The sequence below is a fragment of the Gouania willdenowi genome, chromosome 15 (genome assembly GCF_900634775.1).
Source record: "Gouania willdenowi chromosome 15, fGouWil2.1, whole genome shotgun sequence".
Lineage (NCBI taxonomy): Eukaryota > Metazoa > Chordata > Actinopteri > Blenniiformes > Gobiesocidae > Gouania > Gouania willdenowi.
Window position 1 is genome coordinate 16,448,296 of NC_041058.1, and position 26,771 is coordinate 16,475,066.

Sequence of the window (26,771 nt, forward strand, 5' to 3'; positions counted from 1 at the left end):
AGATAGTATGTACATCATGACAGATATGATTGAAAAGAAATGTGCAAAAAGACACAGGTTTTTCAGTACTGTAATATTTATTTATTTATACCTAGACGTCATCTATTGCATGTAATATACATTTCATTTAGATCTACATTTAAATGCATTTGAGTTATTTTCATAAATTAGTGAGTGAACAATCTGTATATCCTACTGTATGTATGTTTTCTGCGTGTCAGCAAACAAGCATTGACCATCACAATGAATCATCAAATTCCTATATTGTCCCTTTGTCCTTGTCATGCTTTGGTACTCCTGGCAGCTGCCCCATGTGTCAGCTACCAGAATGCACTTTCTGTCCCCACCTTTCATAGCCACTTCTCAGCTGACCGTTATAGCCTTCTTTTTGTACTTTTTCCTCCTCCTTCTCCCCAACAGTCCCAATAGGAGCAATTTGTTTTCTTTCATTCAATTTTTCACAGGTTTTGTTTGGAGGAACAAAAGTAAAGATTTTGTATCACTGCTGTCAGCTGAACACTGTCAGCAAAGATATAATCTGGTTGTGTAAAATTAGCCTTTTGATCTGGACTAGCTTTCAACAGATCACTTACATCCAAAATAGTAACTGTCACTGTTGACTCCAGTAAATAAAAGAGTTCAACTTTATTGTCTCCAATGGTTCTTTTGATAACTGTCATTGTATTTTTACCAGTCTTTCCTCAAACATGTTTTAGAGACAATGAACATAATCATTACATAACTAAAGGGTTTTTGAGGCAGGACTGAATGAGGGTTGCTTGTTTTAAAGGAGTTCTTATTTGGCACTGGTACTGGTCAGTATAGGCACAAAACAGTCATATTTAAGAGGGCAAGATGGCAATTAGTACTACGCTAGAGGTATTTGGTCTTCAAAGCTTTAGGCCTGGTTGGTCTTCCCAGTCTCTGAGCTCCTCCTCGAAGGGTAGAGCAGAAAAGGCAGATCGGTCTGGTTCAGTTGGTCCGTGTTGCATTTGTTGTCAGATCGCCAATGGTTTTGAAGAATTCCTCCATCTCTCGCTGGAGCAGAACGTTCCGATTTTCTGCGTCATGATGTGCCCGATCAGAGTTTCTGAGTTGGATCTCAAGCATATGGAACTTTTTCTTTTCCTGGTCCAGCTCTTCCTCAAGACGACTTACCTGGCACCGATACTTGGAACAATTCTCCTCCAACCTGAAAGAAAAGAGGAGCATTACAACACAAATCCTTTTTTTTTTTTAAAAAAAAGACTGATTCTCACTTTTGAATGCAGTTTTCAAAATGTCCTCTCTGTTTCTTCAGCTCCTGCTTAAGTTGGGTCACCATGCTTGTGAAGTCTTCATTACATTCTTCTTGATCTTTCTCATTGCCACTTTCACTGTGATCTAAAGTACTTGGACTGTCCCTGGCCTCTGTAGGAACTTCTTGACCCTGTTCTAAATTTACTTTCTTATCGCTTCCCTGTGGCTCAGTCAATGGGATGTCAAAGGACGTCCAGAGAGAGGAAGCAGCAGCAGGCAGGCTCAGACTTGAAGGAGCAACATTGTCATAAGCAGACATTCTGTGGGGTTTACGAAGGACTCTGTGAGAGGGTGGTGTTTGGGAAGTATCTTCATCAGAGTCCTTCTGCGAGTCTTGAAGTGAAACGGCAGTTTCTTTAAGGGAGAGTGTAGAGTCTTTTATTCGTTCAACCGATGAGGTTGTGCGCCTGTGGGGTCGAAGGGACGACAGGCCATTCATCAGCCAGTTGCTCCCACCAGCTGCCGAGACATCCCCTGCCGAGCCCCCAATTTTTCCTCTTTGACCCGCAGAGGGTGCACTACCTTTGAAAGAGCACTTCCAGGGCGGCACAGCTTTGGACTGTTTGCTTGGACTAAGAGCTATGCTGCTCCCAGTTTTGCTCTCTGACTGTTCGTCTACTTTCTCTTCTATCTTCCCTTTGCCTTTCCTGCCTGTCGGAGCCTCTTCACTGTTCTCTAATTTAACAGCTGTCACCGTGACTTGGAAGGTCTCTGTGGAAGCGGTGGATGCTTGGGGTTTTTCTTCAGGGGTTTTAGAGTTGGAATCTGATGAGAGTTTCGAGGCATTTCCATCTTGTAAAAGCCATTCCACTTTGCATCGATTGATCTCTGGGGGCTGAACAGAGCTTGGCCCCTCGCGTTGGTAAAGTCGGGAGTGTTCACTGATCAAGACAGTCATCAAGTGCTGTACTTGTGAACTGCCTGCGAATGATGACACAGAAAACACAGTTGTGAATACAAATTCAAATGGCATGTTAAATGGAAAAAAATAAATAAATAAAAATGCTGATGCAACATTGCTAGAAAATTCACACATGCTGACATGATCTCCTACCCTCCATCATGGTCACTGGATCCTCCACTCGGGGCCGGAGAATGTTTGGTCCAAACACTGTGGCCAGATTCTGAACGCTCATCTTGTTCTCATTTGAGTGAGACTGAACTTCATCAAGAAACCTGCAGAGAAATGCAGAACATTTTCAGATTTGAAGGGATTTGTTTTGCCAGTTTGATAAGAGAGAGAAAAAAATTAAGACTGAGTCATGATTGTAGCCGATATGTGGGCTTCTTTCTTTCTTGCTTTTTATTCCAGACAGGCTTCATATTGTCAATCCTGTCACTTCCCTTGGATGACGTTCATTGCATGAGTGTTATTATTGTTCCACTTTGACAGTTTGACAGCTTTCCAATCATGAATAAGCCACCAGTGAACACTATCGTGACAGTAGAATGGAAGACACATTACTCACTTGCAGATGTATTTTAACAGATTATAGTTGACCTGAGGAATGCATGTCACCTGCTTGCCAAGTTCGACAATACCCTTGAACAAAAACACAAAAGGTGTGGCTATCAGTAATGTTTGTATTTCAAATATAGCTTTCAACTTTTCGACTGACATTTAATTACCACTTCTTTATCCTTGGTAAGAAGCTGAGCACAAGACAGGAACTGTGTATACTTGGAGAAAGGGATTACAGGCTCTGGCAGCTCTCTTATAAACAGTTTCAAGAGTGACGCCACCGTGTGGACATCAGTGGAACTTTAAGACAAAACAATTGTATTATACAATATTGACTCACAAAAACAACTGATTAGCAAAGCGATGGCTGCAGATTCAGAGTACCTTCTAGCTGTCTCACCTGTCAAACACTGGTTTCTCACCACGATCAAAAGCATCCTGTAGTTCTCGAACATTGTTGGTCTGTCCTGGAGCTCTGAAAAGACCCTCTTCGTTGAGTCCATGTTCACGGATGAAGTACACACACTGTTCAACCAGCACAGGGACCACACGCTGAGAGCCACACTGGATCTCATACAACATGGTTTCTTCAAGGTGTTGCCCAAAGACACCTTCAGGTACGCAAAAAAGAAAATGGACCATTGAACTATAAATTACATATAAGGGAAACAGTTTTCCATCCAAGAATCACACCTCCACCAAGTGGTGCCCATATAGCTCTCCGTATGGCTCTGATCCACTCCTCCATGTCACTTTGAGAATTGGCCATCAGCAGAAACGACTCGTGACTTACTCCGCTTCTATCCTTTTCTCCAACATTTCCTGGAATTAGATTCATGGACTATTGCTCAATGAAAATTACTCTCGCAAATAGATAAAGACATATCAGAACAGCTGTGCACACACTTTGGGTATCATCTGCTATTGGATCAGATAAAGGACCACAAAGGAATGACGGATTAACCGTCTGCAAACCAGTGATAACAACAAACTGTAAAGTACCAGCATCAGTAGTTACAATAACCTTATCAGCTGCAGCACCCTGTTAAGTACAAAGGCACACACACATAGCTCTGACTCTTCTTCCTGTGGGTGCCCGCAGCTTGATGCTCCCAGCTTGACATTTTCATTTGACATTTAGTGTATTTCAACACAGTTTTGATTGAACTCTATGAAATTATTTCTGCCATGTCACTTTTTTTAACCACTTGCTTTCTAAGAAGTGAAAAATGATTCAGTGTCGGGTAAATATAAATACAAATTTGACAAAAAATGACAGAGAATAGTATTCTATTTCATATCAATTTAAAATAAATACAAAAATACACTCAAAGAGTCTGTTTTTTTTGTTTTTTTATGCTGTTTTTACATGTCACCGCTGGCAGTTGTTAAAGGCTTCTACACTGTGGTGCATCAAGAGAGAAAATGACCAAATATGTGAATATTACAGTCACAAACTGCACCATGCATCTTCTTCCATCTTTGTTCCTTTCAGAACCTCTTTCTCCGTCTGGTCTTAGGACACCAGTTGTTTTACATATACATACATGTTGAATTATAGGTAAGAAAATACATCCAATCACTGTTTATAAATATTGCAAAAATATATTTTTCAAAGAAAAACTTCCTGTACTCTTTCCTAACCCAGGCTAAGCTGATGTATCCACCATTCACAATGTTCAATGAGCATAATTATACATGTAATAGCAAAAAAAAAAAAAAAAAAAAAAAAAAAAATGCTTATTTAACTGCTTAAATTGGATTTGGACAATCATGTCTTTTGTGGTTCTGCATATTTCTTGTGCTGTAACTGTATATTGAATGATTGTTTTCACAATGACTCACTCATAAAGGTGAAATTAAGAGACGCAATTAAACTCTTTTGGAGCTGTGTAAAAAATACACACTCCACACAGAGATCTGCACAGTCCCCACCCTGGGAGTCAAACCTAAGATCTGCATGCTATGAGGTAAAGTGAAATCTCAGAATAGCACATGTAGCACATTTTGACACTTTGAAAGAAACAAATAGTGCAGGACTACCTAAACAATGACTATTTACTTGCACATATCTTTATACCCTAAAGTTGTCACTGTGCCAACTCACCTGGAACGATTTCAAAAAGATGGCGGCCAGGCTCGTCCTGACAGGCAGGCACCTCATTGACCTGACTACCCTGAAGAGGAATACAACCCTGTAGCAGCAGAAACAAGAGGAAGGTGTGATTCAGAAAGGCTGACAGACGGGAAGTGGGTCTCTACTCGTACGTGAGGTGGTTTTTAAACACAAAGATCTAAGTAGGCTGCAGACTCTGGGCTACTGTCCAACTGAAGGGAGGTTATGATGATCGAGGAAGGGATGACTCAGGGAAAACATCTCTTTATCTACTTAATCTATGGTGCTTCCTGGTGTACGTGTGTTTCTCTTTTTTTGAAGCATAGAAAGCATCAAAGGTCATTGACAAAGGGCCCTATTCTCTGGTCTGGACTTAAGCGGGTTTTTTTACGCGCCTGCAGTTACGCGTTTCTCTCCTGCGCATATTCTCCGGTCCAGGTTCTTGACATGCTCACCGCGCGTAAGTAGACCAAACGTAGTGTGTGAATGAAGGTGGTTTGAAGCAAAGGAGGCGAACTTGGCCATGATGTCATTTTTTTGGAGCTGTAACAGGTTGATTTGATCAGATTATTGCAGTGTGAGGATCGGCTGCATTCTTCTGTCCTAACCACAGTAAAAATCTGTCCTTTTCCCCCATCATACTAAAGACAGATTAATGTTTGTTTGTGTGGAAAGTTGTGTGATTTTATTAATTCCTTCCATTCCTGCATTCAGAAATGATCAGCGCATCAGCATCATCTGTCATCAATACGGTACCTGCTGTAAAGCGTGACCGAGTGTGATGCGCAGGAGGTTTAAGGAAATAATCCTGCAGAGGGTCCTGCTTTAATACAGAGGAGACAGAGATGTTTGTCGTGAAACAGAACCATTGGCTTCCTACATAATATGCAGTTTTAAATATAAATTGTTTAAAGCCGTATGGAGCTGATGTGAGCTAGTCCGAACTGAAGCGGAGCCTCATTTAAAGGCAGGGTAGGTAATTTTCGAAAACTACCATGATTTTGAAAGTAGCATCCTACGAGTGCTCTGATTTTACCTGCCACCTCCCCGCTGTGCTCCCTCTAAAGCCACGCCCCTCACTCACATGCACGCGCATGGGAAAATAGATCCCTTAGTGCATATAGCAGAACTGGACAGCTGGTAACCTCATTATCAGCATCTCTGTTTAGGAAGCGGCACACTACAATGCCTCTAATGGGAAGTTAATGAAGATATGAGCTAATGGAAATGCTAATCAATAGTTAGTATTCTATGGCTTGACACAAGCATAAACAAGATAATAGCCGTAATGCTACAATTTTAAGGTTTGGCTCAAAGGTTCAAATGGTCAGCCAATTTGAATTAAAGCAATAATGATAAGTGTGAATGTGCTTAAATCTAATCAAACAACAGTGCAGGCTTTGCACAGCTGACAGTAGATGACTTTTTTTTTTTACATTTCTGTGTTTTCATCACCTGTGCTTTGCTTTCATCCTGGTCTTTGTAAAAATACAAAGCCTCAGTCCTCAGAACAAACCAGCGCAACTGCCAGTTTTTCATGATGCTTCGCTGTCTCTTCAGCCAGCCAGTCTTCAGTGGCTTTTCCTGATCCAAAGGCGAGCAGGGCCTGGAGAGCCGGGACAACTCTCCAAGCACCATGCTCTTGGATCGTGCTACATGGACACACAGATAATCAGATGAAGGAAGGGAAATAGAGCATGAAAACATTGGCAAGAGATAAGGAAATGCCAAACAAAGTCAAAGGTAATGTGGAGATCGCTGGGATTGTCTTTCTTTCTTGTTCAGCAAATGAAAATAACAATGGAGAGAGAATCATTATTCATGGTGGTCTCCCTTGGGTGCAGCTGAGCTTACAGGATTGGACCATGCATCCAGATTTTCTCTTAAGTCAATCTATTAAAGCTAGGCCTCCATTTTGCAGCAAAGATAGCATAATTTAAAAAGACTTAATTCCAGATCATTTTATAATAATACACATTAATAAGGACATTATTCCAATGTCAGTTCTCTGTATAGATCTGCAGTGGATCAGGCAAGATTCTAACACCTATAGACGTCTTATTAGTACAGATTATCTATTAGTGTCTGCATTCAAAATGTATACTATGGAGTAAAAACAGTGACAGTAAAGCAATCTGCAGGTACTCAGGGAGTGAGAGATAAACAGAAGGCTGAGGCAGAAGAGAAAGAAATCAATAGTGTCAATTTTCTTAGTTAATTGCATCTCACTTTGTGCTGAGGACAGCAGGGACAGATCTGGGAATGCCTCGTCTGAAAACTCTCTTTAATATTTCACTGGTTTGCTCTCTCCTTTGCTCGCCCTTGATTATCAACCTCCTGTCTGGACCCTCATTTTATTTCTACATTTTCTGCATGCCCCTCCTTTGCAGAGTCGATCACTAGGAGGAGAGAGGGGGACGGACCATGTGCGGCAGTCTTTTGTAAAACTAGGTGCTGATAGCAGAGGCCTGCAGAACAGCATGCGAAAATGCAGCATACATTAGCACATCTTTTACAAAGAGAGATACAACTATGTTTCTAAATCTATGCCTAAAAAAGACACATATCTGCTTTTGTGACTATTTTAGAACAAATATGATATCACTCAAAGTACATTTTTACATCCTTTTAATGCATTTTTCACACAATTATTGAAGTTTGAAATAACCACATAATAAAATATAGAATTTTATTAATTCATAAGAAACTCTGCTTTTTGGGTTGTTTATGTATAGTTTCTCTAAATAAGAATTATATGCTATATTAACGACAAGGCTACATTACCTCACAGAGTGATGGTCTCTAAATGTATGTTTTAGCCAGGTTCAACTAGTTAAATGCACATATTACAGATCTATTGTATCTATAAAGCAAGGAATCTCTGTCTCTCTGTCTGTCTGTCTGTCTGTCTGTGTGTTCCTCAAATATCTCTGCAGACTATGATCAGACTGCCATGAGACTTTCAACATGGCTGCTGCTTGGTTCAAGGGTGTGCAACGTTGGATATGTTTGGACTGCAATGATACCGTTAATACATTTTTTCATAAAATTGTCCGCCGGAGCAGAGCTACCACAGTCACGTTATCAGTCCTACCTCGACAGCAGTGGTTCCCAAACTTTTTGTGCCCAAGGTACACCAAAGGACAAGTAAAAATCTGAAGGCACACCTATTGTGCAAGCCTTTATAACACGTGTCATCACTCATATCATGTACAATATCTGAAAATGTGCATAATTGTTTACGAATGCCAAATAAAATGTGACAATGACAACTGTATTACAAAATATATATATATTTTTAATTAGGTATAGAGTTTGCCTCTGTATTATGATATAAGTGCACACAAATTAAAAAATAAATATTTTTGTGCAGTTGTATATTGCAATAAATGTATGGTTGTCACAAAATCCTAAGGCACACGTGGACTTGCCTCACGGCACCCCAGTGTGCCGCAACACGCTGTTTGGGGACCACTGCTCTACAGTGATGATGTCATCAGTCCTACCTCTATAAAAGCAAGGAACATCCGTCTGTCTGTGTCTGTGTGTGTGTGTGTGTGTGTTCCTCAAATATCTCTGCGGATTGATAGACTGACCTGAGTCTTTCAACATAGCTGCTGCTTGGTTCAAGGGTGTGCAACATTGGATATGCTTGGACTGCAATAACACCGTTAATAGATTATTTCATAAATGCTTTACAAATTCCATGTGCATTAATGACACTAAACGCGTCCGGACCGAGTCGGGTCTGAGGAGATCCGGATCCGCGAGGACAACAAACTGAAATCGGAATAGATGGGGTTCAACTCCCTACAGTATCCTTGCTAAATGCCAGAATTAGATGAAAACACAATAGTTATCACTCTACACATTTCACAACAAACCTAAATGTTCCTGACGTCCCACCTTCAAACACAACCTCATTTGGCCATCCATGAAAAAGCTACTGAACCTCCCAATACATACATCCTACGGGCACTGCATTAGTTTCTTTAAAACATGATCAAATCAACCTTTTTATATTTATAAAGCTGACTCTGCAGTGCAGGATAACAACCCTTTTCTATACCTTAGAGCACAATGGCTTCCACATTGTTCATCCATCCATTCTCTGACCCGCTTGCTCCCTTTTTCAGGGTTGTGGGGCTCCCACCATGTAAATTGCAACACATTGCAAAACAGCAAGATTCTGAATTGTTCTCATCTATCCCTTATTTCTCATGCATCCTTTCTCTGCTTTCTAAGATGAAAATGGTGACAATGAACATCATCAATATCTATATATTCTTTCAAATGCATAATATCGTTTTTACAGCCTTTTCCATTCTACTTCATACATTCTGTAAATATTCTCTCTACATTTCTAATTTTAGCTGGAGCTTAAATATTTGTTATTAATATACAGTGCCTCTCGAAAGTACTAATACACCTTGAACTTTTGCACATTTTGTCAGGTTTACAACCATAAACATAAAGATTTTATTTTGAATTTTTTACTGAAAGGTCACACACAAGTAACAGACAACTGTGAAGTGAAAGCAAAATGATACATGATTCTGTTATTATTTTAAAAATAGAAAAGTGAAAAGTAGGGCGTGCACAAGTATTCATACAGCTTTTTTCTGAGTGCATTAAATTGCTTTTAAAACATTCCTAATGACTGCTGAATATTCACACCTTGCCCTAATGATTAAATAGAGGCCACCTGTGTGTAATATACTCTCAGTATAAATACAGCTGTTCTGTGAGGGCCTCGGAGCTATGGTCAGAGTGTATTGGTGACTAAACAACATCATGAAGGCCAAGGAGCACATCAGAGAGGTCAGGGTTAAAGTTGTGGAGAAGTTTAAAGCAGCGTTAAGTTATACCAAGATTTGAACATCTCACTGTTCAATCCATCATTCGGAAATGGAAAGAGTATGGTACCACTGCAAACTTACCAAGACGCGGTCGTCCACCTAAACTAACAGATCAAACAAGGAGAGCACTGGTCAGAAAGGCAACCAAGTGCCCCAAGATGACTCTGGAGGAGCTGTGAAGTACTGCCACTATCACAACTCTACACAAGTCTGGCCTTTATGGACGAGTGGCAAGAAGAAAGCCATTATTGAAAGGAGGCCATAAGAAATCCCGTTTGGAGTTTGCCAGAAGTCATATGGGGACACAGCTACCATGTGGAAGAAGGTGCTTTGGTCAGATGAGAAAAAAATTGAACTTTTTGGCCCAAATGCAAAATGTTATGTATGGTGCAAACCAAACACTGCTCATCGTCCTGAGTGCACCATCCCCAGTGTCAAATATGGTGGGGGGAGCATCATGCTATGGGGCTGCTTTTCTTCAGCGGGGACTGGAAAGATGGATGGAGCCAAATACAGGGACATTTTGGAGGAAAACCTGCTAGAGTTAGCAAGAGAATTGAGGCTGGGGTGAACATTCACCTTCCAGCAGGACAATGACCCTAAACACAAAGCTATATCTACAATGGAATGGTTTAAGAAAAAACATATTCATGTGTTAGAATAGCCCAGTCAAAGTCCAGACCTAAATCCAATAGAAAATCTGTGGAAAGACCTGAAAACTGCTGTTCACAAACGCTCTGTCTCCATCTAATTTGACAGAGCTCGAGTTGTTTTGTAAAGAGGAATGGGCTAAACTTCCTGTCCCTAGATGTGCAAATCTTGTAGAGTCATACCCCAAAAGACTGCTGTTATTGCAGCAAAAGGGGGTTCCACAAAGTATTAACTCATGCTGTATGAATACTTGTGCATGCCCAACTCGGTTTTCTATTTTTTTTTTTTTTTTAAATAACAGAATGATGTATCATTTTGCTTTCACTTCACAGTTGTCTGTTACTTGTGTGTTAACTTTCAGTAAAAAATTAAAAATACAATCTTTGTTTATGGTTGTAAACCTGACAAAATGTGCAAAAGTTCAAGGTGTATTTGTACTTTCGAGAGGCACTGTAGAAGTGTCAACTAAAACATATTTTTTTGGTCAATGTGGCACTGAAATTAGATTAAAGTACAAATACAGTTTTGTATAGAAATATATATTTCACATTAAAAATGAAATTCTACAGCAAAAGAACATAATTAAATGTTTATTCTAGTGTCTTTTATTTAGAATCATATGAATCATTTTATGTAATATGTTAAAGTTTATTTTCTTTCTAGAAATTTACTTAGAAATGTACTTAAATTCTTTCTCAGAGGCGTCTGCTGATCTCTTTGTGTCCTTATGAGTTATTTCTCGGTGTGGCCAACTTGAGAGATCGCTCAGGCTGGCCACACCTCCTGTCACCGATGGTCTCAAGTTAGCCACGCCCAGAAATAACTCATAAGGATCAGTAGATGTCTCTGAGGAAGACAGTTGAAACATGTCAGGAGATTTAAGTAAATGTCAAAGTAAATTTCTGGAAAAAAGTTGTCTGAATAAATTAAACCTTCACATATTTTGAAAAAAGAAGACACAATGAACTTGCTGGATATATGAACCATTTTAAGTCTTTATCGAGCTCAAAATCTTGGTCATTTTGCATCAGTTCTGTCCCCAAATCAACCTTCGCTCGTCATCTTACAAGCCTTCAACTTTCTTTTTTGTGTTTAAAAATAATAAATTTAAAAAAATACAACAAATGTAGTAATAAGAAATACATCAGTATCAGAAACATCAGCCTACACCTCATCTTAAGGATTTAGAGCAGTATTTATGCCTGCTACATCTCAATCATGCTGTTCAAATTTGACCTGAACAATAAGGCATCGAAGAGTCAAAGGAGAACAGAGAAGAAAATCTAATCAAGAGAGAATACCATTACAGCAAATGAGAGATGGCACAAAACGTGGTGAGCAAGCTGAAATGGTGGCTGCAGTCTGCGGTAACTGTGTTCCTGAAGGAGAAAGAGGCACTTCTCCTTCCCCTCATCTTTTATGGTCTTGTTTTTGTAGCTGCTCTCATGTCTGAGTCAGTAAATTGTGGGTTTTCAATTAAGCAACAACAGTGACACAAACACAAAGAAATGTCAATGTTTTAAAAAAGAAAGGTTTGACACTATTTGGCCCCTGGTGTTATTTGTTTTACTCTGTTAAAAAAAAAAAGTGTTTAATAATTCAATTATGTGACATAGATATAAGCTGAACACCTGAAACCATCTAAGTATTGGGGTATATTAAGCCTCAGTGTCAGGAGGTAGTCCACCAATTGACAGCTCCCATATTCCTCTGCACAGTCATGTGAAAAGCATGTATATAGAACATTGATTTCTGAAGTCACTACTGGGTTTTACCCGCCATTAGAGGAACTATGTTTGACAGTCAGCTGTTAGCATTTACAATACCAGAGAGAGTCGTGTTCCATCTAGAGCAGAGGTTCCCAATCTTTTTTGTCCCATGTACCCCTTTTGAATTTTTGTCAAATCATGTGTACCTCCTCTTCATATTATAAGTAGACCTACCATATGTGGAACAGCGAGCTCTCTTTTAAACCCCTAAATGTGTCTCGAACAGTGGTTTCCTAAGACTTAATCTACAAATTCAAAACAATGAGTATAATTTCAAAGTGGAATTTAGTTAAAACTACAACTTTTATATGGTTACAACATTAAGTAAATACTCTTCTGTAAAATGTAACTAATTATTTTCTCCTATTGTCATAAGTGTGATTAAAAATGGCCGGAGCAAAAAATAACCCTGTTTCAATAAATTACAAGAAAATATGGTATTTTATTGAGCAATAGAACTGTTAGTTTGTGGTGAATTTACTAGGAACATTCCCCGATTATTTTTTAAATGAATTGTTATATCTTTCAGAGTAACCCCTGCAATGTGCTACTGTACCCCTGATTGGGAACCACTGATCAAGAGTACACTGTCACCTGCTCTGGACCACAAGCACACAAATGGGTGAGAAGAACCAAGGCTTCCACCATGGTGACAAACATGGAATAAAGAGAGAAAATCATTTTTTACTAGAATCTGTCTGTGAAGAATGAAGAGAGTACAATCACAGAAGGGAGACAACATGATGACATCATCCTGTAGTAGAATGTGGAAACTCTGAAGATCATGCATTGATCAAGCACACAATGAACTCTGGGATCCAGGTTTAACACCACATTCCTGATGACATCATCATAGATGCACAAAGATAGGTACGTAGATACAGGAACAGTGAGTTACAGCATGGATAGTAAGATGTGACAGAGGAGGGAAAAAGGGGGGAGACAGAAGAAGAAGAAGAATGGTGCAGAGAAAAGAGATGGAGGAGGGACTGCTTACCCCGCCGCGCCTGTTTTATCTTGGGGCTCAGCATGGTTACCGTTGCTGTGCTGCTCCCTGTTACAGAGACATGACTGCATCCCTCTGTTACACTACTCCTCTCTCTCACACATACACAGCCTTTCTCTCTAGTGCCTCGCCCTGTTACTCCACATCCTTTTCAAGCATCTCTTTGACTCTTTGCACTTGTAGTCAATCTGATGCACACATCCATCCACACATGCACACACATCCACTTTTCAGCACTTAACCACACACACTCTCCTCCTGCCTCTCCTGCCTCCCCTTCTGTGTCCCACTACCCGGTTTGCTGTTGTTCTTCCATACCTTGAGCCCTGCCCACTCTTTGCTCCCCCCCCTCACTGTGTCTCAGCCTTTTGCTGCTGCACACTCTCAGTATCAATTTCTCACTCTCTATAAATATATCAGACTATGTCCTTTGCTTTGTCACGCAGCACTTCACACTATAGCTTCTTCAAGCTTCCACTGTTTGCTGCTCATAAGGTTTGATTGTGGTTCCATGTGTATGTGAGGTATGACCTCAGATCAATACATTTAGATGAACTGACCCTGTTATAATGACAATTCAAAGTACACAACCCAGTTTTCCTTATATGTATAGCTAAATATCAAATCCAGTAAAAACAAAAATATAAATGAATATAGATATATTACTTCAAAACTGTGATGCAGCAGAACTAATGAAATAGTCCTGAAAAAACATCCGATCTCATAACTTCTTGTTATACAACCTGAATTTTGAATGTGACAGAAATCTCTTAAAATCTTTTTCTGGCATCTTTGGGTTCAGCAGCTGATTCTGTTTTGGTATTTATTTACACCCCTTACCCTCAGTATCCACAAATAGGAATTTAGGCATTTTTCTTCATTTCTTCATTCACATGGCAACATTTTGAAAGTGACAGCTGTTTACACGGGCCGCGTGAAACATAAAAAACCATGTAGTATACATGTCAGGCCAAGCACATGCGCAGAGACACTTCCTCTGAACACAACTAAGAGTAGAGCTTCAATCGAACCTACAAAGTTAAACCCCGACCGGCCCGTGGCCGTCAGAATACGAACCGAATAAAGCCAATCTTTCTTTAAAACCGAACCCATTGTTGCCAACGTTATTCAAAGCCGTGCGTAGCGCGCACATGTAGAATGAGCCAAGGCGAGTTTCTACTAGCCACTCGTTCAGCAAACAACTAGAAACATGACAAGCAGCTTCATGTGATGCTACGCATTAAGTACCGGTTTACGTCTGCTGTAAAGCATGTGGTAACACTGCTGTAACACACACGACTCATTAACCTGCTCTCTACATATGACAGCACACAGCTCTACAACGAGTCAAGACTGAGGTATTTATGCGTTTTTTAACATCATTTATTCATGTACCAGAGGACAACCATCCATTCACCCCCTCAGCAGCCATTTGTGAGCCTGTGTCGAAACACATCACCTGATCGTTCATTTATCGTGAATGCAGCGTCAAAGCCGAGTCCAACCAGAGTCCGCGTTAAAAAGAGAAAAATTAAGCCTGTCACCGACGCATTGCGCATGCCCATGAAACAGAAAGTGTTTACACGGAGACTGAGAGGGAAGCATTTTCAAAAGAAAGTGCCTATTTGTACGGTTGCTGTACAGACAACCACTGGTGCTATTGGTATGTTTACCAAAGTACACGTACGTAGCTTGTTAGGGTTAGGTTATAACCCTATATTGCAACAATTTTTAGGGTTAGGGTTTGGTTTACAGTTAGGTTTAGTCTTAGTCACGTGACCGAAACTGGTCAATGAGAGGCGCTGCGTATGGATAGAATGTCAGTATATTGATACGGCAACCGTACAGATAGCCACTGCTATCCGCAGCCTGTTTTTAAAACAAAATTGTTTACATGGCAACAAAACGCTGTTGCCGTGTAAACGGACAGCCAAAGCGCAACAAACGTTTGCTTTTTCGCTTGAAAACTTCATAGTGTAAACAGGGCTATATTATATTATTTGTGCAAGTAGCAGAACCTTTAAACTAGATGTGATGTTCTTGGTCCTGTTGTACCTGTTAGGTGTTGTAGGGGAAGTGTTAAAGCAAATAAACTGTAAAAAACATTTCTTTACACAGTATGATTATTGTTGAATTTTCTTTTGGAGTCATAATAAACAATCACAAGTAGAAGCAATAATGTATGGGGCACCGATTTTAAAGTTGTGCATGCTAAAATAAACAACGTTATATTTGTGAGTATTTGTGAAATTTGTGATTTTGTTTTTTTTGTAAAAATATAATGTCAACGTTAAATCTAACTCTAAATGTTAAATATTAAATCTAAATCTAAATGTTAAATCTAAATCTCAATCTAGATGTTAAATTTAAACATTAAATCTAAATGTTAAATATGAATTTAAATGTTAAAACCAAATGTTAAATCTAAATGTCACGGGGGAAACTAAATATTTAGCTAATATGCAAATTCACCGGAAGTACCAAAATAAAATATTTAGAATAAACATTTATATTTAAATGTAATGTTTAGATTTTAACATTGAAATAACATTTTTACAAGAAAAAATATATATCACAAATTTCACAAATATTGCTGTCAATCAGGTGAAAAGTAACAAAAAAATTTTTTTTCACATATCAAGTTGTTTCAGTAATAAAGCACCTAATGAAGCTTTAGTATACAAACAATCAAAATGCAGTGCAGAGCAAATACTCCAAAGGTTTACCTGTCAAATCCTTTAGTGTGTCACTAATGTGAGGTGTCCTGGGTTGGTTTGTTGCATTGAATCCCTCTGTGTTGTGTGTCCTTCTCTTTTGCTGCCATGTCTGAGGCCAAACCAGGCACAATGAGTCCAAAAAACTGCAAACTTTGTTTCTCACTACATATTCCTTAGAAATTGCATTCCCACGCCCCCTAAGACAGTCACTATAATCCACTTTAGTGACAATGGAATGTGTTCGAGCAATGCTTACCTAACAAGTCAAATGAAGGAAATGAAAATGGTCATGAGATCCTGACTAGTTGAGCTGTCTCAGATTGGTGGACAAATCCACTCTCAGTTTATTATGATGTGCCACGCAGCACACGCTCTTTCTTTCTTACTCAGGAAGTAAGCCCTTTGGACGGAGAAGTGAAAAATGCTGACTTATCTGCAACGATTTTGATGGGTTTCTTCATCAGTTGTGATTACTGTGGGATTTTTTTTATAAATAGAGCTCTGTAAGATTGTCCTTCAACTGGGTTTTTCCCTAGTGGGAAAATCTTAATCCCTGAAACAAATACCAACATGAAAAAATACCAAACAAAACATTGTGAGGTGTTTAAAAAAAATCAATTTTACTAAACAAAAACCAATGGCAGACCTGTTGTCTGTGAATTACACAAAAAATATAACAAAGTATTTACAATTTGAAATAATTAATACTGTTATTGTCAGATAAATACATTAAAAGTTTGCTGCTTTACAGGCCAATATCCTCAAATTAATTACTACAACAGACAGTACAGTAGACAGTAAATCATGCCACATGACGCAGTCTATCATGATCCAGTCACACCAGTCACTGAGAAGAACATCATCATCCATATCCTCGAAATAAAGTCATTGCGCATCACACAGGAAATGAGCGTGTGTGTGTGTGTGTGTGTGTGTGTGTGTAATTGAAGGCACGAAGAGAGAAAGCCTCATCAGGAAGAGCAGAGAAAGTGTCATGGCACAAATGACAGAAAGGTACAGTAATTACGTTATGAGAGGAACGAAGAATTTCAGAGCACCTGACCGATATCTGTAGATAATCACAGATCTGTATCTGCTGAGTGCGTACACTGTGATATAAACCTTTTCTTTTCCTAACAAGCAAAATTAACACTAAAACATCTATTGAATGCTTTAAGACAAAATCCTTTTTTAAAAAAAATAAAATAAAATGATTAATCTAAAATCTAATTTAGATACATATTGCTATCCATTCTATTTATTTATTTTTACCTTTATTTAAACAGGATAGTCCCATTGAGAATCTTTTTCAAGAGAATCCTGGAAGCAGTTAGGTTTAAGGGACTTGCTCAATGTCCCACAGTGATGGCTCACAATGGATTTGGACCTGCAACCCTCCGGTTACAAGCCCATTTCCTTAACAATTAGGCCACCATAGCTCCCGATGAATAAATCTGCCACTAAATATACAAATAAATTACTTTATATCAAACGATATGAAAACGAATCCAATATTTTATATTTTTGTATTACACGTGATATATACTTTAAAGGTATGCATGTTGGCAAGATATAAGGACATGAGATTTAAAAAATAAATAAATTCATAATAAAATTACATAATTTTTCAAAAATGTTAAATATTTGATTAATCTTGAATTTGTCCCTTTGTGGGCACCATGAATCCATATGGTTTCCCGTCAGCGTGTCAAACTGACACTTTTATATATCAATGGCAGTGTCGTCCTCTCTGATTTGTCCGCTGGCCATCCGTCTTCGTCCCTTCAGCAGATACGACACCACTATCTTCCACCGCTCTCCTAATGACTTCTGACGCACTGAGATCTCACAATGTCTGAAGTAAGTGGTCGTTCCCATGGCAACAACCTCAAACTGCTCACTCAGAAGCCACACCTCCCACAGGATAGTCAGTGCGTTCATGATCATCAACACCACAACCCAAAACTCCTCCTCCAACAGGGAGATCCACAGTGACAGGCTGCGGAAGCCTACAGGCAGCCTGTTGTACAGGAAACTTGTTGCTGTGGCAACAAAAAGAAGGTGAGCAATCACCATGGCGATGATGAAAACCAGGAAGAGGCGGTGGTTCCCACGGCCGACACAGCGGTTGAGGAACAGGCAGTGATGATCGTAGTCTTTGATGCACACTTCACACAGTTTGCAGTGCTTGGTGTAGCTTGGCTGGAACAACTGTGAGAAACACAGGCAGAGTGAGACCCCCAAAGATGTCCCCACAACCTATTATTTCCACGTTTGATATTACCTCACAGTATGGGCAGAACTTTTGTGGGCTTTGGTTGTTCTCCACTAGATCTGCAATACAGGAGAAGCGAGGGTCTGCATCAGCCCTGTCCAGTACCCCGGGGTCCTGAGTCAGCACTTTACAGAACAGGCCAAGGAGTAGAATGAAGTGGACCGTTGACACCTGAACCAGGGCACTGTTTGGCAACTCACATTCAGAAAGGTTAAGGAGAAGTCATTTTTATTTACTTAACAAATATACCACATTATATTTGTTTTAAATAGACCATTTTACCAGACAACAAAGAATGCAAAATGGACAGTTTTGGCAAAGAAAACACAGAGTAAAGGATTTATCTATTGGGTAACATGACTGTATTGCAGAGTTGGGGTCAATTATAATTATAGTTGCGTAATTGATAATTAATTACAATTATGGCATAATTATAATTGTAATTTTAACAATCTGTTGCTGTTGTAATTGTAATTAAATTATTACTGAGTATAGATAATTGACGTTGTAATTGGCATGAAAATTCTATAAAAATTGTCAATTATAATTTAACGCAAAACTGGGGAATCAGTTCTCTGTACAGTTCTACACATACATGACTAACAATTATTAAAACATGTTTAAAAAAAATGAAATGGAGAGCTATACTGACACAAAAAAGGCTCAGACGCTCACACCAAAAATATTAAAACCTATATTTTCATTGATTAGGAAGCCTAACAAGGTAACCAATAAACAGGAAAGAAATTAGATGATAGATATTTGATACTTTTATTACGTTATTTATTTCAGGCTCAGTAAATGTGATTCATTGTAATTGACATTTAGTAATTGAGAAAAAAATTGTAATTGACTTTCTGAGGATAAAAAATAATTGTAATTTAATTGAAAACGAAAATTGTAACTGAAAAAAGCAATTGACCCCAACCTTGCTGTTTTGTAAATTCTACTATATTATACTAGTTCATCAAGTAATCAAGATTAGAATTCAAATCCAAAACTTTCAAAACTTTGACTTTTTAAATTAAGGATATTGGGCACAATTTTTCCATAGAAGCAGAGCAAGGAATGGAACAATCCAGCTAAAAGGGTTCCCAAGTAGATGGGGTTAGGTAACCTAAAGGGAAGAAAACCAATGCCTCATTAGACAGATACAACCCATAGCAACAGTGATACATTAAATTAGTGATATTGGGCGAACCGTTATGATTTTAGGTTTTTCAAACCTCTGGTAAGGAGTCAAACGATGGTATTGTGTAAAAATGCTTCTGGCAAGCCACGGGAAGAGCAAAGCACAGATGATCCCTCCATAGTCTCCTAGGACTGTAGCTATCAACAGGACCACAGCGCCACTCAGACTGGGAAATAATATGCTCCAGTAGTACAGACCTGGAGAAAAACGTGATGTGACAGACATCAGTTAACACACTTTTGATGTTACACTTGGGACCAACATCCACACATGAAACTTATTATTATTTTAATAAAACTGATACTTACCGTCAGACTCTTGGGGTCTGTTATGCATTGGCCCATAAATGTACCGACTCAGTAGTTTGGTAAGTTGCTGATGTCTGATAAAGTATTCAACATAGTGTGGATTAGTATGTGGCGCAAATTGTAAAATTGCGCATGCTAAAATAAACAGCACGTTTTTGCAGCTTTTAACTACTTTTGACCAGATTGACAGCAATATTTGTGAAATTTGTGATATTTACTTTTCTTGTAAAAATACAATGTCAATGTTAAATCTAAATTTTACGTTTAAATATAAATGTTAAATCTAAATGGTAAATGTTGAATCTAAATGTTACATTTAAATATAAATGCTAAATGTTAAATCTAAAAGCCAAATGTTAAATCTAAATGTTATGTTTAAATATAAATGTTAAATCTAAAACCTAAATGTTAAATCTAATTGAGCTCAAGGTTTTGAGGTGAATTTGCACATTAGCTAAATATTCAGTTTCACCTGTGATATTTATATTTAACATTTAGATTTAAATCTAACTTTTAACATTTAGATTTCACTTTTAGCATTTTAACATTTACATTTAAATGCAACATTTAGATTCAACGTTGACATTATATTTTACAAGAAAAAAATATCACAAATTTCACAAATATTGCTGTAAATCTGGTCAAAAAATTCATATACGTTTTTTAAACGTGGTGTGTTGCAAAATGTTGGGAAAAGTTGGTGTTTATTACAGCATAGGTTAATTTGATAAACTGAATCACGAGAGGGAAACATGTGTTTATGACATTGACATTGGCCTCACAAGCTACTGTTCTGGAGGCGATAGGCTAACCTGAAGGTTCTCCCCTGTCTGCTGAGATCCAGTGGTGTGAGTCCACAGTGGTTTTTCTGATGGAGCATCCTGCACCTTCCTCTCTGCAGCAGAGCCCAGCACACCTCGACTCCGCCCCTTTCTGCTGCTACGTGGAGCGCTGTCGCCCCCTGCTGGTCCACTGCTTCCACAGCACACCGCTGGAACCAAAACAGATGGCTAATTTACATAACAAATCTCACAGACCTCATTAAAGATGAACCTACCCCTGCTTCACAGAACTTCCAGGTGTTTTATCTAATTTCATAGATTTTTTCCCCCCATTTTTTACATGTTTTTGAGTGTCTGGAAAAGCAGAAAACACAACTAATGGGTGTTATTTTCTGAACTTTTGACCTACAACTACAAATAAGGTTGTTTTAATCACTAATGTGCATGATGTTTATATTGTCTGTATGAATGGCATTCCTGGTAACATTTAAAGGAATTGAATGATTTGGATTGATTAAATAAATTAGCGTCACACTCAGCATTGGGGTCAATTACATTTTTCAATTACAATTAAATCAGTTAAGTTTTCCCATGTTCAATTACAACTCAATTATGATTACGGGACTGGCATTTTTTCCAATTATTAATTAATTTTTTTTTAAAAATTTCCTCTGTAAGTCAATTATAAATATGTTCTCAATTCCTAAAGTTCAAATTAAATTAGTCACAATTACTGCACATGAAATAAACAACCCAAAAAAACTTAACCATTCTCTTATTTTAGCATTCTGTTAGCATCTCTTATGAAAACGGGTCATGGGGTTTAAACCCATGTCTTAAATCAGCTGTAAAATACACTTAAAAAATATCATCTATCATCTAATTTGTTTCTAATTTATTCGTTTACTTGTTAGGCTTCCTAATCAATGAAAATATTGGTATTAATATTTTTGTATATTCTAATATCTGAACTAAGTTACAATTCAATTACTACTGCTGAGTGTGTAAGCCATAAGTGATCTGAGAAAGATGAGGTGTTTATATTGACAATTTATAGACAATGTTACAAACAGTTACCACCCACGAATCCTGGTTCTGCTGGAAGTTTGGTTAAATTGGGATATGGAAATATATATACATATATTTAACCTAAAATACCATTATATTTACGTGTTTGCAGACTGAATGTACATGCAATGGGTAACACAGCTAAGACTGTGTAATAATACCTGATCTTTGAGCAGATAATGAACCAGCTCTGTGTTGCCAGTGGATGCAGCCAGGTGAAGAGGCGTCACCTGATACATGTCGGTTTCGGAGAACCGGAACATTCCCGTCTCCCACAGATAGTGCACTGTAACACTGGGACACATATGCATGATTATAAATCCATAAAATGTGCCTGTGTACAGCATGGACTTAAACTATTGTGTGCTCTTCTTACATGCTGCCACCAGTGACTGCATGATGCAGGCTTGTTTTCCCCTGCAAGTCTGTTAGACGTGGATCGGCTCCATATTTCATCATTTGATGTATGATGTAGATATTTCCTTGCCTGATGGGAGAACAAAACTGATTAAACAAAAGCACAGAAATCTAGTTACCGAGAAAATGCATTCATGTCCAAAGCATAAAGTTTTACCTGCAGGCGAAATGAAAAGGTGTCTGTCCAGCATCACATGTCAGGTTGGGATCAGCTAGTGCATTAAGGAAAAGCTCCACCAGGGCACGGCTACCATGGAGGGCAGCATAGTGGAGAGGAGTGAAACCTCCCCAGCCTGAGAGGAGAGAAACACATGATGAGCACAATCAAGGTTGGATGATTCTGAATCTGTAAAAAAAATACACAGCTGATACAATCACACTGTTGTGCTGCACTGTGCACTTGTTTTTTTCAAGTTGCAATAACTACACTATGACTAGGTTTTTTTTTTGTTTTTTTTAAAGATAAAAACGAGATCAAAATAAATTCATATTTTCATCACCTAATAAAAAAAACAAACAAAAAAAACTAATTTAATCACAGGGGACAAAATCCAATCAGAACTCATGTGATCGTCTGGTCTCACGCATTGATCACATCAAATCTGTCTGTGTATTTACAAACATTAATACAATCCAATCGTGATGTCATTTAGTTGACTAAAACTAGACTAATAAATGAGTTCTGATGAATAAGTTGCATTTATATTCAAAGACTATTACCAAACCATAATTTGCTGTTAAGATTAATAATCAGTAATCGATGCATTCATTTACAAAAATCGTTTTTTTAAATGTAAGTTACACAAAATATTCTACAAGAATATTTTAATGGATTAAAGGATATTTTAAAAAGCACTATAGTAATTCAGCTGCTGATTAGATTTATTACATGTAATAAACTAAGGCTGTGCAATTAATCGAAATTTGATTACACTTTCGATTAATACACTCAAAAATTACAAAAATAACATAATCGAGAAAAAACTATTATTGAAAAGAACAAAATAATAATAATAATAATAATAATAATAATAATAATAATAATAATAATAATAATAATAATAAATTTTTATTTTAATTTTCTACATTTCCCAATATTTCTATTTGCTAAATAAAAATTTTAAATATCTACAAAGAATGCAGCTCCTCCGCCCTGCAACAAAAACAACTTTTTGGTTGACAAATAATCGTGATTTCAATTATGACTAAAAATAATCGTGACTTTTTTTTTCTATAATCGAGCAGCCCTATAATAAACTGTATATAATATAATTTAAAACATTGATTATTACATTTATTTTGTTATTGCCGACGTTCATTCCCAATTGCTATGTTTTCAAAAACATCAATTATTCAAATGCTGTTTATTTATGCATCTGCATTGATTCATAATCGAATCGCAGTCCCTGTAATCGAATCGAACCGTGAGGTGCCTAAAGATTCCCAACCTAATAATAACGATGATCGGTCACTTACTGCAATGTTATCATTATCAGAGACGAGACGTCATGGCCTTATAGTGAACACGTCCCACATGCTAAATGTATAAAACAAATGAAAACACTGTTTGCATCACACTTACACTTTAATTGTATCTGTCTTACCTTTCTTGTTGAGACATGATCGATCGTTTTGGATGAAGAGTAAGCACTGCTCAACGTCCCCTTTCTGTATAAAATCAAATATGTCCTCATCGCTAACGGGACACACCGGGTGCATTATGACGGGTGAGCACAGACCACAATCTAATATGAATTCTACAAATAAACCACAAACTAAATGAGATGCGACATTTTTGAGCGAGACGAGCAGGAAGAAATTATTTTACTGCACAGTAGCGACGCGCCGTCACTGTGATGAACTGATTGAAGCAGACCACGCCCTGGACACGTCATTGGCTGCAGGATGATCACATGACCGCACTGTCAGGATACCAACAAAACCCATGGGCTGTGTCCGGATAGCCCCCCCTATCTCTTTTACTTTCCACTGTTCTTTAACCCCCGGAAGTGTTTGAGTGGAGGCCATGATAAAAGAGCGTTTGAATTTTCTTTAAGCTGAGGAAAGGAGACGCAAAAAAAAAAAAAAAAAAGGAAGTGGAAGTGCGTCTGATCGTCTATGGTCAAAACAAACGTGATCATCTTTTCCTAACTCCTCTTCTAACGTCTTTCCTTAACCCCGTGACGTCATCCGCTGGGTTATGGGAAAGTGGATAGGAAAGGAGATAGGAGGGACGCAGCCATCGTGCAGAAAAACGTAAAAAAAAAATTAATAAAAGCAATTAGAGTTTTAAAAGTATAGCGTGAGTACTATAAATAGATTTTTTTTAGTCACTAGTGTTGCAAAAATATTATCTTCTGCAATTCTATCAACAATCGATGAGGGTGGAAACGACCCCTTAATGGCTCAAGTCAAGAGTGACGTCACAACTCTCGCTGGTAGCAAAAAACAGGAAACGCTGCAGGCAAAAAATAGTAAAATAAATATAAAAAAACCAAACAGGAAACGCTGCTGGCTAAAGACTGTGGAGGCTAGTAATGTTACAGCTTTAGGATGTTGTCTTGTTGTGTGTTTGGGTGTCAGAATAGGAGGAATTACGTTAGTGGACGTAAATATTTCTGTAAGTTTTATAGGATTCCAGGGGACAATTGTGGTTTTGCCTCCAGGCTAAACCCCGCCCAACAAAATACGTCACAATGTTTACAAACAATCAAACGGTCTATATAATTACAAAAATAAAAATAAAAAAATGTACTGATATTCTTAAAAAAATAAATCAATCTTATCTGTGAATGAATTTTGTACAAGTTAAAAAAAAAAAAAAAATCAAACTAGAACAGTTTGCACAGCCCAGATTTAAGATAACAACATGTTCTTTTTCAACAATATTACAACGTTTACATATTTATAGCTGTGATCAAAAAGTATCGTAAGGTATGCCCTTCCCCATTCCATAATATCGTGATACCATTGTCAATATACCTTGTGACTTTTTAATATTGTAATGTCTTGTTGCACACTATATATCGTGCTACCCTTTAATTGATTTAACAGTTACAAGTTTTTGAGACACTATGAAGATATTAGTGTATTATTATGAACTTAATTATTATAAACTAAAAAAAACCTCTTATTGAGTACAACTCCTTTTCCCACAGAACCAGGATATTTCCTGTACTTGCTGTTGTTTAATTATTCCATTTTCCCAGGGCCAAATTGTGTTTAATTTTTTTTTTTTTTTTCATCATTAACCTACAAACTTTGGTTATATAAAATAAAATGCTAATATAATACCCACACCTAATTAGGAAACTTTTTATTAGAAAGTTGGAGTTTGCCCCACTCTGGCTTATTGGTCGTCAATGATATGGATTAAACGCTTATCGCATTGCTGAAGTCTGATGTTCCCATTTAGTTATATTATTGAAGCATTGAAAATATATAGAAAATATTATGGTAAATCGCGAAAAATGCTTATTAACTTCAAAAAAGTCATTTTAACCTTTCATATAGTTGATCATTAACCCATTTATTTTAAGCAAGCTACAGTTTTCTTTTGAAATTGCGTTTTTTTCCTCACACTCCTGTGTATTGACATTAATCACAAGATGGCGCTGTTTATCTATTTTTAATATTAGTATAGAGTCTGCGCTCATTTGGAGAATCTGGGGAAGTCTTCTAATTCCATTAAACTTCACTGTGTTGAGTAATTGATGATGAAAAAAATCCAACAATATTTATTTATACACGATAGTCCACATTTTATTGTTTCATAAAAATAATTGGGAAACCCTGGCACCTGAATGTTAATAAAAACATAACTTGGCCTCTTTATTCCTTTTTTAAAATAATAATAATTAAAAAAAAAAAAAAAAAAATAATAATAATAATAATAATAAATGTGTCATGCTTTTCTTATTTAAAGGCAAATGCTATAATATACACCAACTATGATAAATAATGGCTCATTCATTTCTCATGAGCACTATTTAAAGCCTTCTCTAGAATGCCGTGCTTTAGTAAATCATGGGATCCTGTGTCAGTGTGAGTCATGGCATCCAAAGCAGCACTATAACACCTACATGTGATACAAAGATGATTCACAAGCTGTGGGAGGGCCCCATCAAACCAGCTAGACTAGAGTTTTTCACTTCTGCCTATCTGAGGAAGTAGAGAGGCACATGACCCGCACCAGCTGATTGGCTGTGGATTACACGTTACAGCGCGTTCAAAGTTCACTGTTCTCGGTGCAGATTAGAATGGAGGTGGGTGGTTTTACAGGAAGGTCCACCACATAATGCTCCGGACATGTTTTAGCAGGTCTCAGCCTGGAGTTTCTACTGGAATTACAATGAAAACATTGACAGACCACTGTGGTGTAAAGTAGGAAAACACACATTAGAACTGGAACACTCAGAGAATGGCTCTCACAAATACACAGGTAAGAATGTAAATATTGACATTTATACTTCCCTCTTTACTTCTTGCTTTAATAATTGTTCATTGAAGGCAGTGGAGGTGTTTCTTTGGACTTGCATACTTTTATTCACCTTGATGTTTGAACAGTATGAGTTGGGGGGAAAAATAAATAAATCAAAAAAACACCTGCGGATATTTAATAATTGTGTAATTAGGGATCTTGGTTTCAGGTGTGCGCTCATAGGAATATGAGTTACATTTCACCAGTTTGGCCAGTAAACACAAGCAGGCTGTTTCTTCTTTCACTTTTAACAATGACTCCAGTGTATTTTATTTTGTTTATTTATTTATTTATTTTTTTGCACAAATCTACCTGCTATATTGGGACATAAAAAAAACAAACTAGAAATGAGCTTTTACTTTAACAAAAT

General features: G+C 37.7%; 3 protein-coding genes across 10 annotated transcripts in view; 1 reads left to right on the plus strand and 2 right to left on the minus strand.

Annotated features, from left to right (window-relative positions):
- Nucleotides 1-62: 62 nt before the first annotated feature.
- On the minus strand, nt 63-16,261 carry arhgap22a (Rho GTPase activating protein 22a). 3 transcript variants are annotated; one of them, XM_028468925.1, is made up of 11 exons: nt 16,136-16,261; nt 15,889-15,988; nt 6,333-6,529; nt 4,869-4,956; nt 3,455-3,583; nt 3,162-3,372; nt 2,929-3,061; nt 2,769-2,842; nt 2,354-2,475; nt 1,260-2,220; nt 63-1,192 (listed from the first exon to the last, which is right to left on the minus strand). In XM_028468925.1, the coding sequence occupies exons 3-11, from the start codon at nt 6,513-6,515 to the stop codon at nt 973-975; spliced, it is 2,121 nt and encodes a 706-aa protein (XP_028324726.1). In that variant the 5' UTR covers nt 6,516-6,529; nt 15,889-15,988; nt 16,136-16,261; the 3' UTR covers nt 63-972. The 3 variants fall into 3 exon arrangements, with proteins under 3 accessions (XP_028324726.1, XP_028324725.1, XP_028324724.1); XM_028468924.1 differs by lacking the exon at nt 16,136-16,261 and having other exon boundaries at nt 15,889-16,022; XM_028468923.1 differs by lacking the exons at nt 15,889-15,988; nt 16,136-16,261 and adding an exon at nt 13,154-13,452 and having other exon boundaries at nt 64-1,192.
- A 263-nt stretch (nt 16,262-16,524) lies between these two features.
- Nucleotides 16,525-23,791, minus strand: LOC114476892 (putative ZDHHC-type palmitoyltransferase 6). Of its 2 annotated transcripts, XM_028468889.1 has the most exons (11): nt 23,526-23,661; nt 23,398-23,458; nt 22,079-22,214; nt 21,881-21,991; nt 21,666-21,798; nt 20,467-20,645; nt 19,655-19,728; nt 19,381-19,543; nt 19,189-19,271; nt 18,164-18,354; nt 16,525-18,090 (listed from the first exon to the last, which is right to left on the minus strand). In XM_028468889.1, the coding sequence occupies exons 4-11, from the start codon at nt 21,961-21,963 to the stop codon at nt 17,602-17,604; spliced, it is 1,395 nt and encodes a 464-aa protein (XP_028324690.1). In that variant the 5' UTR covers nt 21,964-21,991; nt 22,079-22,214; nt 23,398-23,458; nt 23,526-23,661; the 3' UTR covers nt 16,525-17,601. The 2 variants fall into 2 exon arrangements, with proteins under 2 accessions (XP_028324690.1, XP_028324689.1); XM_028468888.1 differs by lacking the exon at nt 23,398-23,458 and having other exon boundaries at nt 23,526-23,791.
- Nucleotides 23,792-26,095: 2,304 nt separating this feature from the next.
- The window catches only part of wdfy4 (WDFY family member 4), a 43,026-nt gene continuing 42,350 nt past the window's right edge, over nt 26,096-26,771 (plus strand). For all 5 annotated transcript variants that reach the window (XM_028468623.1, XM_028468626.1, XM_028468624.1 and 2 more), the window contains exon 1: nt 26,096-26,362. In XM_028468623.1, the coding sequence (XP_028324424.1) occupies nt 26,342-26,362 (21 nt within the window). In that variant the 5' untranslated portion in view covers nt 26,096-26,341. The remainder of the gene's footprint in view (nt 26,363-26,771) is intronic.

Excerpts from the sequence above, each read along its gene's own strand:
- arhgap22a (XM_028468923.1), bottom strand. The coding sequence starts at position 13,187 with ATGCTGAGCCCCAAGATAAAACAGGCGCGGCGGG. Across the intron at positions 4,957-6,332 it reads AGGATGAAAGCAAAGCACAG|GGTTGTATTCCTCTTCAGGG; the intron begins GTGATGAAAACA and ends CTGCTGCTACAG. Across the intron at positions 3,373-3,454 it reads ATGGGCACCACTTGGTGGAG|GTGTCTTTGGGCAACACCTT; the intron begins GTGTGATTCTTG and ends GCGTACCTGAAG.
- LOC114476892 (XM_028468888.1), bottom strand. The coding sequence starts at position 23,640 with ATGCACCCGGTGTGTCCCGTTAGCGATGAGGACATATTTGATTTTATA. Across the intron at positions 22,215-23,525 it reads ATCATGTCTCAACAAGAAAG|GCTGGGGAGGTTTCACTCCT; the intron begins GTAAGACAGATA and ends CTCTCCTCTCAG. Across the intron at positions 21,992-22,078 it reads CCTTTTCATTTCGCCTGCAG|GCAAGGAAATATCTACATCA; the intron begins GTAAAACTTTAT and ends TTCTCCCATCAG.